Consider the following 20,274-nt stretch of genomic DNA (forward strand, 5'->3'; position numbering starts at 1 on the left):
AGTGATATTAAAATACTTTTTCTTAGAAAACCTTCAATGGATTAAAAATAAACGTCAAATCAGCTCAGTGGCTATCAATTCCGAATTAGCGAATCGGCAGGCTGGAACTAGTTAGCATTGTTTGATGATTACCGTTGAGTGTGCGGTGGTGGTGTGGCGCTAGCGCCGGCCGGTGCGGCGACAGCGCCGACCACGACGCCGACGTCGGCGACAGCGGGGACGACGACCTGCGATACACGACAACTATATTATTATTTCCACTAATCTTGGAGAACTCGTTAATAAGGCTCTATATTGAGAATTTTGAAACATTTGTAAAATTTTCTTTTGTGATTTACTAATACACATTGTCGTACAATGTATCGAGGCGGCTATTTGACAGCCGAATATTTAACCACCCTTGAGCTCCTAGCCTTATTTTGATATTGGAAATGCTTTATGTCGTCATGAAATTGAGTAGAATTGGATAATATTTCTGCGTTAAAAAAGTATTTGAAAACGGCATCAAGACCAAAAAAAATTGGCCGGAGTTTGGCGTGAGCGTGAAGTACCACAGTGTTTCGTTAAACTCACCGCTGCGACATGCCGTCGGAGATGGAGGTGGAGTTGGAGGTGGCGGCCGAGCCGTTGCACTGCGACACGGGCGCGTTGTACGTCCACACGATCCTGGTACCACAACTATTTGTGAATATTAAAATAACATACTATTTATTACAGTTTTTATATAAATTATTTTAGAATAAGTAAATAAAGTACTAGCGTCCGATGAGGAACGCTAGTATAGCTAGGGGACTTCAAATAAGAGTTGTGAACAGAGTGCATTATTGCTTTTATTAGTTACGTAACTTGTAAAGAGACTGCAAGGCGCACGGTTCTCAACCGTGTCCGGATTTCAAGTATTTTAAGCGCGACTGAGAAGAGAGCAGAGTCGGGGCGCGCATCCAGCAGCGTGTTGAGGGATGACGTCACGTCCTCCTCTAACTGCTGCAGTATACGCTAGTGTTGACGCACCTGTCTCTCTCGTCGGAGTCGGAGCGCGGCGCGGGCGTGGCGGAGTCGGGGCGCGCGTCCAGCAGCGTGTTGAGCGATGACGTCACGTCCTCCTCCAGCTCCACCGCCACCGCGCTTAGCGATGACTCCTTCTGGAACTTACGCCGCGTTCTCAAACATTGTCTTTTAATGCTAATTGCACCATATGAACATTAATGTCGTATGAGCCACACGCTCGGTACGTCAAATGACGTCAAAAGCACATGTCGCGACGCCTAGCCCACACGAGCCAACTAAGACTAGGGACCAATCTAGCGGATTTCAGCTACAATGTGACACATTGAATAGCTCGGATAATGCTCTGCGCGAATAAAATGCTGAGGAAAATTTTACACGTTCTTTCGTTAACGAAAATCATCTAGATTTCTTCCTGTTGACTAAATGATGTCCTCGTTTAGTCAACGCTGCCATGCTGATTACTAGGTTCGAATTTTTTGTCTGATTCCCATTTCGATTCAGTATAAAAAATTCACCGCATGCGGCCTCGACTCAGCTGCATATGCTTTATTTTAGTACGGTTAGACTTTAAAAGAACGGACACTAGAGGCACCACATCATAAATTTATTTTTATTTACCTGTAAATGATCTTCGGACCTCGAAGTTCGAACGATATGTTGCTGTGTGCGTGTCGCGACTTCACTCGCAGCTGCATTACCGCCCGCCGGTGACGCAGGTTGTGAATTGAACCTGCCAAAGCTGAAACCGTTAATGAGTGTAAAAATTGTTGATTTGCTATGACTAGGGTGACATAAGGCCGTTGCCTGATTCGTCGGCGCGGCATCGGCCCGACATACGTGATGGAATGCGTCTCTTTAGTCACATCTAGTGGAATAATACGAGCAAAGAAACACGCGAAATTGTGCTCCAATATGTGTCTACACTATAATATTATAAAGGAGAAAGTTTGTGTGTATGTATGTTTGTTACTCCTTGACGCAAAAACTATTGAACGGATTGGGCTGAAATTTGGAATTGAATATTCCGTGGATTAACGCGTAGGCTACTTTTTATCCCGGAAAATTAATGAGTTCCCACGGGATTTTTAAAAACCTATATCCCCGCGAACGAAGTCGCGGGTATCAGCTAGTATTAAAACGTCAGAAGACAACACTCGTAGAAAATGGGCTCGGTTTTTCACTGAAGTTTTTCTGCTAGAATTGTTCCTGCTCTAAACGGCACGACAAGCGAGAAATCGAGACGGTATTGTTTCGTTATACTGAAGAACCGAGTGTACCGATACAACACCGCTACCAACCAATCAGTAACGGCCTGGGGGGTATTTCGCTACCTCAGTGTTCAACGCTGAATGATAGCCCGCCCAGCTCATTTGACATTTAACATTTTTTATCACTCAGTGAAGCAAAATTGTAGAATCACCCCATGTTAAATCATTCAGTTTGAACAGTTAGTTAGCGAATCACGCTCTTGAAAAACCTTACAATTTGTTGGCGTGGTCCCCGACCAAGCCCGTGTCGGGTGAGGAGTTGTGCCGTTGTGACAACTCGACGCGAGCTGCTAACCGATTCTCACTCGGCGACGCGGGCGTGGAATTGTATCTACAATAAATTACATTATTGAAAAATATGTCTTTTTAAATGACATGTAATGTTAATCATATGTATTTTTAAATGTTTGGTAAAATGGATTTAGTTTCTTTAAATCAATTTTTTCATTTTTTTTTAATACAAAGGAAATAAAACAAGTCGAACATTTATGCAAGATACTGGCGGACTATTTGAAGCTGCTTACTTGCCTATCGGTTAAGATTAAAAGGGGTAAAGTGGCACATGTTGGCATATTTGTGGCCACAAGTCTGAGCAAATCCCTACAAAATTTTTCAAAACTGCAATCAACGGCTAGTCGCTGACAAAATACATATAATTGTGCGATTGAGCATTGTTAATTGAGTTAGCGTAGGTCCTTCGATTGTAATAAATTAGAGCCTCAACGGTTACAGGAGCGGACTGAAATCCGAAAGGTCGGCGGTCAAACCCCACCGGTTGCACGAGTCGTACCTACTTCTAGCACAAGCTTTACACTTAGTTAGAGAGGTAAGGGGAATACCAGTCATAATATGTATGGCTCGTTCAAAAAACTTCGCGCCCTGTACTTTACTTAATTTAAAAAAATACCTGTGATAATGTGTTCGATGTGTGGGTGCGTGGTGGTTGTGATGTGGATGCTCAACCCTGGACAGGTTGAGCATGAGGTCCCCAGTCATCATATAGGCTTCGAACTTAGGCTGCGAGACGCGCAGTCGCCTCTCCACCCGTTCTTCCGTCAGCAATCCTTCGCAACTATCCCCCGACTGGCCGCCCGACCCGTTGCTCGACGAGTTGCTCGATGAATTGCTGTTAGAATTACTAGATGGCGGTGAACCCGATCTAGATTACAAAAAAAGAAAATGATAATAAAAAATAATCGTTTTCAAACTATAGTAGTACGTACGCCTATTTAGTAAAGTCAATTGATTAATTAGTTGCCTGTTTTTGAATAGCTCAAATTAGTTAAGCATGGTTTTAAAAGTTACGAATTGCTTAAAATTCGTGTTTAAAAGTCGACTATTTTGATTTCGGCCTTTATAAACGAGATTTTAAATTTATATTTCAATTTGTGTTGCTTCTTTGAATAGAATTTCTATAGTCTTTTCGGAGAAGAGCCGACTTTCAGCCGCTTTTTAGGGTTCCCGGTACCGCAAAAGGAAAAAAGGGACCCTTATAGCACAAACATCCTATGACAGTCTGTCAAGGAAACCTATAGGATACTTTCCCGTTGACCTAGAATCATGCAATTTGGAAGGTGGGTAGGTCTTATAGCATAAATAAAGGAAAAAATCCATGAACAAATAATTTGTATTTTTAATTTTCAAATTGATACCCAAGTGGGGCATTATATGAAAGGGCTTCACCTGTACATTCTAAAACAGCTTTTAATTTATTTTTATGTACCTATTAGTTTTTGATTTATCGTGCAAAATTTCGAGAAAAATATCCGAGTACGGCACCCTCGGTGTGCGAGTCTGACTCGCACTTGACCGGTTTTTTGATAAAGTTGAAATTTTATTGAAGCGGGGCAAAGGAAGCTAGCTGCAGGCTGCTCGTTATACATAGTTTATGACGCTCTGAAGTGCTGGAAAGCTTAACAATTCAGTATTGTGCACGTGACGCTTCCATTCCACAGGTTCATTATAGTAACGAGGTCAGAGTTTTCTTAATCGCCGCGAATATCCCGCCATTTGGAAATGAATAAAAATTCATTGCCTGACTTTCCGAAAGGATGTTCTTATGTACGTTCATCTGTTCCTCTATAACTCCTAACATACTCCTTAGATTTGGATTTTGATAAATTATGTCGAACAAGTGTAAATTAAAAATTTATAACTCCCCCGACAAGTGAAGGTTACAGTAATAACTAGAAAAGAGCTGATAACTTTCAAACAGCTGAACCGATTTTCTTGGCATCTCGATCAAGCCACCTTTCAAACAAAAAAAAAACTAAATTAAAATCGGTTCATTAGTTTAGGAGCTACGATGCCACAGACAGATACACAGATACACACGTCAAACTTATAACACCCCTCTTTTTGGGTCGGGAGTTAAAAACGACTACTTTGGCACTTATTATTTCGTAAGCGGTAGTTTTTCTGAAAATAATTTATTCTGTGACTATTAATGGTGTTATAATTTCCGTGGACTGCATGTCTGAAAAATTGGATAATCCTTTTAAGAACAAAAGTAATTAACCATTCTTCCATTTTGAATACAGTGATAATAATCGGATTTTAGTTCTTTAGCTGAATCTTAGCCAAAACAAACGTGATGGGTGAAAGTACAGTTTGTGTTTCATTCATTATTCACGTCAAACATGTTACGCGAAGCAATAACGACCAAATTATCATATAGAGTGTGTTAATTAAAATTGAATAAACATCGATTCATTCATTTACATGAATGTAGTGATTCTGAATTTTTATTAAACTGTAGCTATTATAAAATGGTAGTGATTTTTCAAGTCTTTGTACGATATTTTAAATTTCTGTATTGTCTCTGGTCTAGTCTGGTGGGAGGCTTCGGCTGTAGCTTGTTATCACCCTACCGACAAAGCTGTGCCACCAAGCGACTTGCGTTCCGGTACAATGCCGCGTAGAAGCTGATAAGGAATATGCTGCCATACTACTTCCAAGTTAACCCGCTTCCATCTTAGACTGCATTATCACTTGCCATCAGGTGTAATCACAGTCAAGGGCTAACTTGTCAGTCAGAATAAATTAAAAAATGAATAAATAAAACGTGACGTTACAAATTGGATTAGTATCTATACATTTATTGAAGGTAAAGTTTACATTGTAAACTATCGCGTTACATCAAGGACGGCAGCGATTGATGTAATCCGTTGCATAGAAACTCATACAATTTTAATAAGCACCCAAAACTCAGCGAACTGTGCGCGCGCCTCTTGTAAGTTATAAAGTCCCTCAGCTCTCAGTTATATGTTTTAGATTTCCTATATTAACACAAAAAACAGTGAAAATACCAGTGACATATACACATTAGATACAAAATAATATTCTTAATTACGAAACGAATTTATGAATTTGAGAAATTCTCATCTTTAAAAAATGTTCACAGATTAAAATTAGTCTCTGTACCTATAATGTCGCATGCAAGATAAAACTTTATCGCTTATAAGTTGCACATTTAAGTCACGTTCATGAATAGCAATAAAGGCTATTAAATTTAATAGCCTTTTTGCAATTACTTTGTTTCCTGATAGTCAATACCTATTACCTACCTATTTACTTTGTTATTGTTACGCGTTCGAAGTTTCGGTCATGACTTACGAGGGATTCCCTCTAACCTCTAATGCGCTCTTTATATAGGGTTGTGAACCCCATGTATTATTTTGAAGTTGTAGTAAACAAACTTGGTCTAAGTTTGGAGTTGTTGTTGTCTCTTTTCTAGAACTAAGCTATTTAACCAATAATGACAAGAAAGAGTAATTGCATTGGTTGCTATCAAAGTTAGCTAGGAGTTCAAGTCGCACATCCATACTAATATTATAAAAGTAAAAGTGTGTCTATCTGTCCGCTTCACCTTTTCACGGCACATCCATCTAACCGATTTTAACATTTCGTACAGAGATAGCTTGCATTCCGGAAACAGGCATGGCTACTTTTTATTCAGGAAAGAATAGTTCCCACGGGATTTAAAAAACTTAAAGCAATTATATTTAACAATAAGAGTAAGTAGATAGGTATTGTATTTTGTTTATATAAATAACAGTTGAAGATCTGATTAAAGTTACTAAAACTATTGTGTGATAAAAATTCCTACCTACCTAATACGGATTTCATAGTTTTATCTAAATAATTTATATTATCTGTTTAATAAAAAAAACCTACATGCAAATTCTCAAGTTACTAGACCTAGCAGCGCTTTAGCTATAACGTTGATATGCCAATAAATCAATTCTTTTTCGTACATAGATAAAATTAAGACATTAGTATTTTGTAATCTATCAACCCTAGCTACGCGGAAGAGGGCGAGGGTGACCGTCTGCGACACATATGGCTACGGCGATCGGTTATCACATTCGGGTATCAGCTGTCAAACTTTAGGGGGTTTGGTTTACGGTTACACCCAAAATAAGGCGCATCTAAATATACTGGCCGAAGGGAGGTGTAAATATAAATAACGGGTATAAAAATAAATTTGAACTTTACCATACCTCCCATTTTCCAATTACGGGGATGAATCTATTTATATCCCTTTAAAATGCATATCGGAAAGTTCAATTGGGTTTTTGGAGCGTATCTCAATTAATTGACGGACAGTTTTTTTTGACAGTTCGTAGTATGGTAGTATATTTAAACCCAGATGCGAAAAACACAAATAAAAAAAAAGTGAGCCTAAAGACGGAATTTTATGAATTAGTAGGTACTTGGGTGCTTGCCTACTTATTTCAGTACTTCAAAAAAGTTTTTCAATTCGATATTTTTTGATAAGTATCTACATTAAGTAGGTATCTATTTGCAATAAGCTTTTAATATGATTTCACAGTTCACTAAACACGAAGCAAAGTTAAGGAATTCTGTACTATCGCTTATTTATCGCTTCTTAGAAAAACGACTGAATTGAATGTTAAATTCGGTTTTGGTGGCGTGTAAAAACAAGGCCAACAATCAGATTTTATTTACAAAAAGTTTCGTACAAAATTTATCTCGTACGAAAAAGTTACGGGCCTTAATAGCGGTACTAATAAAATTAAAATGATTGTGCTCGAAGTTATTAAGACAGAAGTTGAAAATAAAAATAAACTTCATCCATTACATCCCATTGACTGGCGCTATCTTTATTGAGTCAGTATTTCTGAATGTCAGCAAGATAATTGAATGGCGGGTAAATGGGCTTGCCATGCGTCTGGTTATTGCGCGGACAGTCCAGCCCCATTAGGGTGAGTATCCACTCAAGCGGAGCGGAGACGGTATTTTCGGCCAAAAAGCTTATATCACGTCGTTTAATCTGATTGGTCTGCTGATCTCCGCTTGGCATAGTTTGGCAAGTGACCAGGCAGCCCAAGGGCCTGATCTATGTGCAAGCTGTGGCGCGGTTTTGGTCTCGCCGGTAAAATTCGGCGATGGATCATCGCAAGACTGTGGTATTGTGATGTGAACCACGAGGCACGAGTAAAACGGAAGCTGACTTGTTCATCGATCGGTCCTGTAGAACCGAATTTTGACAACTATAGTGCGACAATCACAATCGTCTGATTTCCTAGCTCTCTCTAACTACTGGTTAAAATGCACATTCGCAGAATGACAACAGTGATTGTGAATATAGCAATAAGACAATCACAACTTTCATGCTAAGGCGGGGGGGTATCTCTCAAATACTAATTGGGTAACGGATCGGATGGACGAAACTAAATAATGCATTTCGGCTCAAGACACATTGCGGCAGAGTTAATGCAAACCGTCGTGTTTTTTTTTTATGAATGTTACAATAATCTCTATGAAACAAAATGAAAAGGACCAGCCAGAGGGTCAAAAACAATTCACATTACCACGTGTTGGTAACTAGACTAAACTTCGTCTTTGCCGTAATGTACCTTGAGCTTAGATCCCAACGATTATACTTAAATAACAGTTAGGTACTATTTAACATTTCGTTATCATGACGTGTTTGCTCAAAACCAAATTTTTGCGCCACAATCTCTTACAGCTCAGCTGTCACAAAAATACATAGATACATATGTACATAAATAATTTTGCAATCCTTTTGACATGAATGATAGTAAAATGAAAATCCGACCTAAATATTGCGATAGTTGCGAGGTCAACCGCGAACCTGACAAAGATAAAAAAATATTTATGGCACATCTTGTTTTCGCTCATACAATGGTTTATTTTGAATTGAATACTGCAGTTTGGTAAAAACAATGGCTGTATTTTTTAATAGGTGTTACTAATTGTTAGGGGCGAGAGTAGTGTGCCTTTAGTTCCTACCGCGCAATTCGCTAACGTTGGTTCAGCAAAATTGACCCATGTACGTAACTAGATGGGTAACCAGCTAATCAATCAATCAGCCTGTTTGCGTCCACTGCTGGACATAGGCCTTCCCAAAAACACGCCACCACACACAGTGCTCCACCTTTCTCATCCACCCACTTCCCTACCCTCGTAAGGTTTTCGGTCCAGCATTCAAAAGTCAAAATCATTTATTCAAAGTAGGTACACCTTTCGTGTGTCACAATCACCAGCTATTGGTGATCGTAAAATTTCGATTACGATTTAATTTAATTCCAAATGAAGAACTGATTTGGAACAAATAAGTAGTCCCATCTGAACACCAAGCGACACATCTAAAAACCAAAGGAGTATGGGATTCGTGAAAACTGCCATACCCCTTCCAGGTTAGCCCGCTTGCACCTTAGACTGCATCATCACTTCCCACCAAGTGAGATTGCAGTCAAGAACTAACTTGTATGTGAATAAAATAAAATACTCACTTGTCTTTTGTGCGTTGCGGCAGGCTAGAGCGACGCTCTGCGGCGGCCGACATGTAGCGCCTCACATTCGCTTTGATCTGTGGGTCTGCAAAACCGACACACTGTATTAGATATTATGATTAAGGCACTCGTGTACCTTAATCATCAAACCGTACATTTTAAATATTACTCTCTTCTCATATTTACAGCTATATTGTAGGTACGACCAGCTCCCATGTTTACAAAGTGGGAGGTCACAAGTTGGATTGTGGGACCTTCAAAAAAGAGTGAAAAGGTATCTTCTAGGCAGGTGCACTCCACATAAACTGCATCATCACTTACTATTTGGTGTGATTGCAGTCTAGCATATGCCTATACAGTTAAAAAAGGGGGGAAAAAAGTTATTAAACCTTCTTTTTCCAATTTGGTTCACAAAGTAACTATACCTATGGATTGTTTCACAAAAAATTACAAAAATAATACCATAAAATGTATATGTGTGTGAACGCAAAATGCATCTAAAAGTCTATTTTTTCGCCCTTTGGAAGATTCAAATACATACATTTACCTATTCGATAAAAAGGCTACTTTAGCCAGAGAATAACGCATTTCCTGTCTATCTTAGTCACAGACAACAGTAAAGACGGTAACAAAACATTAAAATTTAAGAAGACGAGTTAAGCAATTGCAAAGAACATAAAAGTAGTTTCATAGCCGACGCGCGGCATTATTATTATGTATTAGTGGGCAAGTTATTCCAGGTCGAATCCCGGGAGCCACCTATAAATTTGCTCGCTGTATCGCCACTCTTATTTGCCGCGCCTTATTTCATAAACTCGACCAAACCACTCGGGATATACCAATTTTATTACTGCTAACCGCAACTCTCGTATCAAATGTCATAGTTCATCATATAGTACGTACGAGTAAGTAAATAAAGGTTTTATTGGATATTTGAGCCAGTAGCTCACTCACTACCTAGTTTTAAAAATACCCTTCGGACACGGCGGCTTTATAAAAAAAACATCCAGTTTAGATAGGTACTTGCACTTTTTATTGTCGTAACCATACACTTCGAATCTACATATTTTTAAAGTAAGTGATGTTAGTACCTCAAAGGAAAAAACCGGTTACACTTTATACCTACTTTGACGTAAGATTTTTGACACCTTTATTATTATACTTGTACGTGTAGGATTCCTGTATTATAATTTATAAATATAATAATACATACAATTCGCGCGCTTTCAGTGTGAACTTCTGCGGTGCTGTTGCCGTCGCGCGTTTTTTTTTGTTTTGTTTCAAACTTAACTCATAATCTTACTAGGTCTAGGTAATCTAGGTCGCAATAACATAGTGGACCGTAAGCATATTAGAATAAACTAAGGACAGTTATTGGACTGAAATTAGATTTAGAAAATATTCATAAGTAGAAGTTTAAGCTAGAATAAAATCACTAATTAGCCCATAGGCTAGATCGTAGTAGGAATAAAGCTACCATTATATAATGGAGCTTTATAGTAAGGAAAAAAAAATAATAATAATGATACAAACAATAAATTAAACTCACCCTTTTTGAGTCGAAGTGTGACAGGATCCGACGAAAGTCGCAAACATTTTAACACTGAAATAGAAAATTATTAAATTAGCTGGTGTTTATTAAAAAGTCGTGTTGGAATTGGATTGTCTCATGGGAATAATCAAAAGTATGTTAGGCTCAAGACACATTGCAACAGAAGCGAAGCATTGCTCTGATTGAATATGTTACAAAGTAAACTTCTCCACCACGGCATGTAAATGTGAAGCAAGATGAACAAGATAAAGTTCAAAAATAAAATCAGACTCTTAAAAATTCCATCAAAGATGGACAGTTTATAGTATTTTAATTCAAATATTTACGAATAATAACAAAATGGTACCTGGATGATATCTGTACATCAAATATTAATTTGAAAATTTTTAATCGGAGAAAGCAATAATATCGATATTGAGCCCAAAACAATATTTTCTTAAATTTTTGTCCGACTGTCTGTGCGGGCTTCACATTGAAACTACTGAACGGATTTGAACGTACTTAGCATACTTATAGCTCTCCAGGTATTATTGAATAGTTTTTAACTCGAAAAACAATAGGGATATTTCGGGATAGGGAATGATAATTTTTATCGCTCAATAACTCTCTTTGTAATAATCTTAACCGATTTTGACAATTCTTTTTCTTAACAAGTTTATGTCAATTGTAAGGGAATCGATGAAGGGAAGACGTGAATGCGTTAATTTGTTGAATTTGTTCCTTTCAAAAATATGTACATGACGTATTGCCCCTAGTGGAGTTGCACCTATATCAGTTTACTTCGCAAAATTATAGAACAATAATTTTTCTCGTCGTTCGTCGCGTCGCTTCGCCTCTCCCGTAAAGAGTCGTGAGCCTTCATCGACAGATAGCGTGAAGCGTGAAGGGGATAGGCTCGATCATTGAGTTAACGTTAACATCACAAATGCGGCTCAACTATGTTTGAAGACATGATTGACGTGAACAGGTTTAAAACGTAATCTATCTTACTTGTATGGAGGCTCCATACAATTAAGATAAAGATAAATAAAAAGTTAACAATATGCCTCGCTTTTTTTTAAATTAATTTTAAAAGAAACAAATATGTACTTTTTCTGAAAACGATCAATAACTCAAAAACGGACCCTTCTTGCTCATAGGTGCTTAGAGGTTATTTGATAGTATTTATCTCCTCTACAACCTTTCAAAGAGAAGGAAACGTTTTACTGGACATGTATAAATATCATACATGTGGATTAAAAAATATTTTCACGCTTCAAAACGTTTCTGATTTTAAATAATATATAAAAAACTAAAATTAAAAAAAAAAACATCAAAATCGGAGCTGATTCTGAGGACTTCCTAAGAATGGCTATTTTACTGCTTAATTGACTCCACTAATATTATTGTTTTACTTTTTAGTGGGGTTTTGTGTCAGGGGTTTGTGTTAAATTTTTATGATTACATCTTGTTATATTACGCGTGGTAGTATCGTAATGCCAGATGAGAGCTTCGCTAACCGCATTGATTGTGTGTCAGCTAGTGTGGAGTGGGTGGAATGGACATTCGCCGCATAACTTCCGAGTTCCGATACTACGATCAAATGTGCTGTTTTCAGAGTTCAAATGCAGTTTCTAGCTTCTCAAATCTTTCTAATTTCCGATGCTAAAAATATCATATGTGCTTTGGAACTAGTATTTTAATCTACCATACGAAAAGTAGTAAGCACAGGCCTCGGGAGGACGGGGTCCGTCAATTAGTTGGGAACAGTTATCACCGAGCGACGCGCACGTTCGGAGATATAAGTGTCATGGGTAATAAATGGCGAATTCCTTACCTTCTCGGGTAGTGAACCGGTCCACATCAGTCCCATTAACCTTGAGCAATACGTCTCCCGCCTCGACCTGTAATGAACGTGCCGATTCATTTATTTATTCCAACAACAAAAATTAAACTAGTTCGAAATCTTTATAATGATGTTAATTATTAAAGTTACCTACAGACCTACTCGTTTCCTATCGTATAAGTCGATAAAATATAAATATAGGCAGTTTCATTTAGCTTTGCTTTCGCATACTTTAAATTTTTTATTTACTTAATGAGTTTTCCGATAACTTGTATTATAGTGAATCGATTCTAATGGAACTTTTTTATTTATTCAGATACAAGTTAGCCCTTGACTGCAATCTCATTTGATGAGATGGGAGCGGGCTTACCTGGAATATCGCACATGAATTTCATTCCCATGATATTAATATATTGATATGTACACGTACAAGTAATGAATATTGTTTTATTTAAAAGTTTTTATTGTTAATGCACATGTACATTGTATATAATCAAAATATCGTTTGAATTACGACGTTATATAAATATGTCTTAATGTCTAACAATAAAGCTTTCTAAACAGTGGCATTCATGTGAATTTTTAGTTTGAATCTCAAGCAAATAAAATACTTTACTTTACATACTATACTTTAGACACTACTAGAGGATGCCCACGGCTTCGCCCGCGTGGATTTCGGTTTTTTAAAATCCTGTAAGAACTCTTTGATTTTCCGGGATAAAAAGTAGCCTATGTCCTTCCCCGGGATGTATCCCAAGTCTGTACCAAATTTCATTAAAATCGGTTCATCGGTTGGGCCGTGAAAACGTAGCAGACAGACAGACAGACACACTTTCGCATTTATAATATTAGTATGGATTATAGATAAAATACTTGAGTGATATCTGTGATGCAGGTAATGCACGATTTTTAAAAACATACTACCTAATCAAATAAATACATACGTATTTACTTTGCGAAATTAGTAGCGTGAAATTATTGTAATGAAATTCTGATGAGTAATATTATATTAACTTCAAAGTGTCAAAAGTCAAGTATTAGATACCTACCTAGGCGTGAATTTTGCAGATTTCAGTCCCACGACAGTTTTTTTTAGTAAAAATAATCTTCTAATCCATAAATGCGAATGTGTCTGTCTGTCTGCTAGTTTTTCATGGCTCATCCATTTAACCGATTTTGACGAAATTTGGTAGGTATAGGGATAGCTTACATCCCAGGAATGGACACAAGCTACTTTTGTCCCGGAAAATCAAAGTTCCCAAGATTTTTAAAAACTTAAATCTACGTGGACGAAGTTGCGGGATTATTATATAATTTATAGCCCACAGGCCGTATACGGATATAGGCTACTATTTGATCTCTAAAATCAAAGAGTTCCCTTGGGATTAAAAAAATATCTAAATCCACGCGAAGAAAGTCGCGGGCTACATTATATGTAATGTAAAGAAAATGCACATAATGAATAATGCACATAATGTAAGATATAATGCCCATCTAGAAAATGTCGTTTCATTTTGCCACGAAGGTTCATAAATTACAAGAGACGGGAAACATGCAATGGAAGTAAGTACATCCCAAATCTTAGCAAACGTATTTCGCATGTCGGAAATGCGCGCTGGAAAACTGATAGGTATGTCACACGTAAAATTGCAAAGCCTTGTGACTAGAGGGAAAAATTTGAAGGAGGATAACAGAGTTCCTACTTCCTAGTTCCTTCCACTTTTCGTACGGCGAACACTCATCTGAGTAAAGCACATTTTCTATTGAGAATTCCTTTGAACTTGTGCCACTTTAAATACGTACTTGACTTTCGTCATTATGAAAACGTGCAAACCTTTCTCTTTATGGTTTTCTATAGTTTTTTTGTGATGTACAATAAAAACATATTATATGTATAACATTATTACAAGTAATAAAAAATGATTTCGTAAATATAAAGGACTTAAATGTTTTGTGATTGCAACAGATTGCAACGCCCTGACGCAGCTTCATGTTCATGTACTAAAATTGTAGTTACAAAGTTATAATAAATTAAGTCAAGTATATATGAAATACTTATCACTAAACAGAGATTTCTGCCAGCTTCCAAACCAAGGTTGTGAGTAAGGCGCATTAATTCGTGGAATAGATCTATGGTATAGGTCATGTTCCTATTAATATTATACTTATATACGTGCAATGTACATAAATGCAAATGAATCAATAAATGAAATAAAAGTTTATTCATTAATTCATCCCTACAGACTTTAAGTTTTTACAAATTTTAAAATGAAACAGATCAAACAAGATACCCGAAATATAAAACAAATGTATCTATTCGTTAATGCTAGTTTGATTCTTGGTATCTTGTTAGTTCAGCCGCTCCCTCGTTTCCAATTTCAATATCAAACGCTAATTCGAATCATTACAAATAATTTTAACCAAATCCCTTATGAATACAGTTACCAGTGTTAGCACTGCACTACAAATATTTCAACAACATTTTCTACAGGTCAATAGTCGAGATAATATGCTTTCAGGATTAAATGCATATTATAAATGAACCAATAAATCATTATAATAACAATAGTCACAGTTAATTAATACAAATAATTGTACAATAACTTATACCCATTGTGCAGATAATAAAGTACCAGGCTTATTTAAACAATAGATGAAGCATTAATATTGGGTATGAGTTCCTATATTCACAGAAGTTCGAAATTAAAATACTTATACATATATCTACACTGGCAAATAAACCGGGCCACCCGCTACCTTGGAAGTCTGATTAGATTTTCTCAAAAAGTATAAAACTTACAACCATAGCGAAAAAATTCGTAAGTCTATGCTTACAACTATCAAAATTATACCTGCAGATAGTGCAATTCATAATGATTAAAATGAATGGAAATTCATTGGGATTAATTAATTAATTAATTAAGTGTTTATTAAGGATTTTATAAAAAGAGTCATTTTCCAGACATGTTAATCGTTAGTAATCATGAAATGGTGAATTGTAACTTTAAAGAACTTTTTGACAAAATACGTATAGACAAGTGTAAATTAAAAATTTATAACACCCCCCACAAGTGAAGGTTACAGGAACTAGAAAAGAGCTGATAACTTTCAAACGGCTGTACCGATTTTCTTAGATTTTAGCTAAGAACACTCTCGATCAAGCCACCTTTCAAACAAAAAAACTAAATTAAAATCGGTTCATTAGTTTAGGAGCTACAATGCCACAGACAGATACACAGATACACACGTCAAACTTATAACACCCCTCTTTTTGGGTCGGGGGTTAAAAACGTAAATACAAGCCGAAGTGAATGATTAACTTATACGTATTTCTGAGAAATCTTCTGAAATTGTAGGTAAGTAAGTACTGACTGTTACGTCTCCAACCACCAATTCAGAAGAAAGGAACAAATACAATTATTTATAATTCATGCTATTCTAAGAATCTCACCCACACAATAAATATTGTAGCAGGTATGTGCAGCACGTCAGTAATCAGTAATATTTTATATTACTTTTAGCGGGCACAACACTCTAGTTATACGCTTTACACACTCGTATATTCACATCCAAGCTAGGTCACAAGATACACGGCCTACACAACACGTAGTACACTAAACAAAACTTATCAATCATTCACACAACATCACAAAGGATAAACAAGCAGTTTCGCCACTTCCTTTTCATTTCAATGATTCACTGATGCACTTTACAACTGGATAGGGATATAAAAACTAGATTCAGAATAAATATTTCCTCTAAAGTTTTTACTTTATGTTTAATTCCAAACTAGGATGTAGTTCTGAAGACTAGCGGAATAAAAAACTTGTAGCCAGTAAATAATAGACGAGTAATAATATCGCAAAATGTTATAGAGCCGAACATGCGGGCGTACGACGCGCTCCGCGCTGTCAACTGTTATCAAACGGGGGAGCGCTGGCCCAAGTTTAGAAGATAAATTAAATCAAGCTTTATAAAGGGCGCAGGAAATAGGAATTACTTCGCGCTTCCACCTGGCCTCGTTATAGGAAAACTCAAAGCAGGGGACGCTAAACGCATTAATATCCCATAGATTGACCAAGACCATGAATTTCCGGAAGGTCGTTGTGGTGCACGCGATCATATGTGGCGGGTGTAGGTATATATAAACAACATTTATCATAGTGAATAATGATATAAGTATAAGTAGACAATTTTAACTGGGTTTTAGAAATACGATCGATATGAGCATGGATTCTGACTGTTTATCTTACTAATATTATGAACTAGCCGATGCCCGCGACTTCGTTCTGTGGCAAAAACAAACGAACGTTTTCTGGTTTTTTTACGGTTTACTGTAAAGTTCTTGCTCAGAAAGAAATATTTCATACACCCAAAATATTATGATGTTTATAATCATGTACAAAATGGGAATCCTAAAAGAGCGAAGTCCGACTGGCACTTGACAGTTTTTTTTAATATTAATGTGATGTAAAAGTTTGGATGTTTGTTACTCTTTCAAGTCACTATGAACCAATTTGGCTGGGAATGGAGATAGCTTTCTTAAATTCCACATTGGATCAGAGTTCCAGCGGGTTTTTGAATAACCTTAATATGCACACGGACAAGTCGCATGCATCATCTAGCCTGGCTACAAATTCGTCGTATTCTCTTACTTAAAGTCCCTACTTAATATCTATTATAATATCATTTGTTATTTTGACACACTGATCATTCAAATATCATGTCGGCATAAAGTTACCAGTCTATCCAATTAAAGGCATCATAATAATATAAAGAAGGGCAATGTTACAAAATCCAAGGCCACGAAAAGAAGATCAGATAACTAACAGCATCAAAAGTAAGGTAAACAACCAGCCTTTGGCCATGTTTGGAAATTTAAATTATTTTATTACTAAGGTTTTTGAGAAATTCTAACAGGATCATTTTACACCTAAATCAGCGCAAATTAAGTTACGTGAAACAGATAGTTAATAAATATTTAAACAAGTGTAAATTAAAAATTTATAACACCCCCGACAAGTGAAGGTTACAGTAACTAGAAAAGAGCTGATAACTTTCAAAGGGCTGACCGATTTTTTTGGATTATAGCTAAGAAACATTTTCGATCAAGCCACTTTTCAAACAAAAAAAAACTAAATTAAAATCGGTTCATTAGCTTAGGAGCTACGATGCCACAGACAGATACACAGATACACACGTCAAACTTTTCTTTAGCGGAGCAAGTGATATTCGCATTTGTAATATTAATAAACTATATCGGAATCTAGAAGCTATGGATATAAAGAAATAGTTTTTCAAGTGATTGTTCCCGTAGTTTGATCCCAGTGGACATGACTAAGTACCTAATATCAAATTGACGAACATAGCTGTACCTATTTAGCTTATGTTATGATATGTAACTTCTAAGTAATTAATATTACGTATTGATGTTATAACGTAATTTTATTAACTTTGCATTTGCCTTAGGTATTGAGGCTTTAAGAAGATATAGGTTAAAAATGCAACGTTAACAATGTTTCATAGAGTTGAAAGTAGGTACCTACCCAGTCCAAAACATATAAGTGTATTTTTAAAATGGCTCGATTTTCTAACTTGTAACCATAATAAACTTAAGATGATGTATTATATGCAATAATAAAGTAAAGTATGACATGATTAATACAATGCATTGTTGACTTTTTGTCATGTCGTGTGAATGGAAACTGAGACTCCCCAGTCCGGAAATTCATTCCTTTAATTATTATTTATTTAACTTAAATAAATTACTTTAATATAATATGTTGGATGCAGCGGTAGCCTAGTGGTTCAGACGCCGCGCCAGCCTTTCATTCGTGAGGTCGGGGATTCGATCCCGGGTGCGGAGTACGGTCTACGGACCTCTAACTTTTCGGATTGCTTTGAAGGTGAAGGAAGAGATGGATCTCCATGAGGAGATCTGCATGAAAAAAACCTGAGATTCTCCATAATGTTCTCAAACGTATGTTATTTTATTGTTTCGCTTGATATTTTTTTTTTTTAATTATATAGACTAGCGCTTGGCTGCAATCAGACCTGCTAGCAAGTGATGATGAAGCCTAAGATGGAGCGCGCTTGTCTAGAAGTTGCCTATTCACTCTTGACTTGAAGGTACCCATATTATAGATGGAAGGGAAAACTGAAGCCGGAAGGGCGTTCCATATACTAGCGGTTCGAATTAGGAAAGAGGAAGCAAATCGTTTCGTACGTGTTCGAGGAATTTCGACTACGTACGGATGCAGACCTTGACGATGCTTGGTAGTACGATGGTAGAAAGGTGAAGGAGGAACCAGGTCAAAGAGTTTTTGTGCACACTCTTCGAAATACGAGTATATCCTGTAGAATACCGATAGACTGGCAATTTTACGCCGATGTTCTAAACTTTGGAGTTTACGTTTACGTTTTAATAATACGATTATTTCCCCACATTCCACCGCGAACTACAGTTTGAACTTATTTCTTCTCTGAGAATTATAATATAAAGTGCGATACATTGTGCCTACTCACTACAATTACACAATCATGTTCAATCAGATTCCTCTATTAATTATTGTATTTAGTCTCAATTGGTTCTTAATTAATAAATGCCAAGACGAACGGACAACGAAATGCACATGTATAATAGGTACTCGAAATAAGTACTAACAATGGTAAATCCTCTATGATACATTCGCAGACGCCTACCCTACCGGTCACTAAACCGCTAGAGAAGTAGAAGACAATCATAATTATAGTCGGAGAAACAGTCTTATAATATATTATGAAGTTGAAATCAAATTTTGAATTGAAGTTGGTTTAGCTAAGTGCAAAAACACAATTTTCTAATCTTCGTAGATTTTTATTTTACGAGGTAAAATGGTGAATATGAAATTTTTATCAAAGATAATGTAAGAGAAACAGCTAGATAATATAGAAGATATTTTGACGTGCTGCATTTTTATAGAGGATTGGCGATGCGCACATAGTTCTATAGCCTTTTAACGGAAGTTCGACCTTTCAGAGTCAAAAGCGAAACTTTGTTACATCCCTACTGAATCTACGCCCACTTGCATCGAGCAAACCTACGCACCGTGACCTGTTATAGTGGGCTTTCCTCTAACTCGATCTTCTAACCCACACCTGTATTGCCTACTATCAATAAATACTATTTTCTAGTTTGCCCCCAATATATTATTTCTTCGATGATTAATGGCATTCAGTTGGCCTTAATTGAAATTAAAGCGAGTAGGTTGGGGATAAACCGCAACTTTGTACAATACAAACATATTGCATTAAAAAATACGAAGTACCTATATAAGTATACCAGTAAAGGATAAATGTTTAGCCAGAGACTGCTCAATATTTTTCTTTAATAATACCAACTCGAACTTTTTGCTGCAGTCTTTTGTAAAAACTATATTAGGACTCTTTTGCAATATCTTCAAAGTTCAAGATATTGTAAACACGTCCTTTTGAACGTCCTCTATCTCCAAAGGTAAATGAGATTTTATATAATTTAGTTACTACTTAAATGGGCTACACATTCTATTACGAACACAGAATCCATTGTATGTATCATACAATAAAATAGAGATATAAGTACGGTCTGAGACGTTACATCATTTTCCGAATTGAGGAAATGGGATACTCAAAAAATAAAGGATAAAAGAGGTGTTGTCTATAATAACTATGGAATGTAATCGAATAATACGTAAGTATAAACTTTACTTGGGGTTTTTTTTTTAATTAGGCTGGCCGCATATTTTCTGCATTTGATTGACCTATACTTATCTGCTCAAGCTATTATTGATCATTTCCTAAAGCTGACAGAAAAAAAATGAT

The 20,274-nt window shown here is 36.6% G+C and overlaps 1 protein-coding gene across 9 annotated transcripts in view; it reads right to left on the bottom strand.

Annotated features, from left to right (window-relative positions):
* LOC123867825 (PH and SEC7 domain-containing protein) overlaps positions 1-20,274 on the bottom strand; it is a 41,226-nt gene that overhangs the window by 8,798 nt on the left and 12,154 nt on the right. For 2 of the 9 annotated variants that reach the window (XM_045910101.1, XM_045910107.1), the window contains exons 2-10: positions 12,427-12,493; positions 10,608-10,661; positions 9,059-9,143; positions 3,184-3,435; positions 2,491-2,607; positions 1,627-1,747; positions 1,012-1,142; positions 574-678; positions 133-227 (exon numbers count right to left, since the gene is read on the bottom strand). In XM_045910101.1, the coding sequence (XP_045766057.1) occupies positions 133-227; positions 574-678; positions 1,012-1,142; positions 1,627-1,747; positions 2,491-2,607; positions 3,184-3,435; positions 9,059-9,143; positions 10,608-10,661; positions 12,427-12,493 (1,027 nt within the window). Of the gene's footprint in view, positions 1-132; positions 228-573; positions 679-1,011; positions 1,149-1,626; positions 1,748-2,490; positions 2,608-3,183; positions 3,436-9,058; positions 9,144-10,607; positions 10,662-12,426; positions 12,494-20,274 lie in introns of all 9 variants that reach the window. The other 7 variants (XM_045910105.1, XM_045910109.1, XM_045910100.1 and 4 more) reach the window with 5 other exon arrangements.

The sequence above is a fragment of the Maniola jurtina genome, chromosome 8, assembly GCF_905333055.1.
Source record: "Maniola jurtina chromosome 8, ilManJurt1.1, whole genome shotgun sequence".
NCBI lineage: Eukaryota > Metazoa > Arthropoda > Insecta > Lepidoptera > Nymphalidae > Maniola > Maniola jurtina.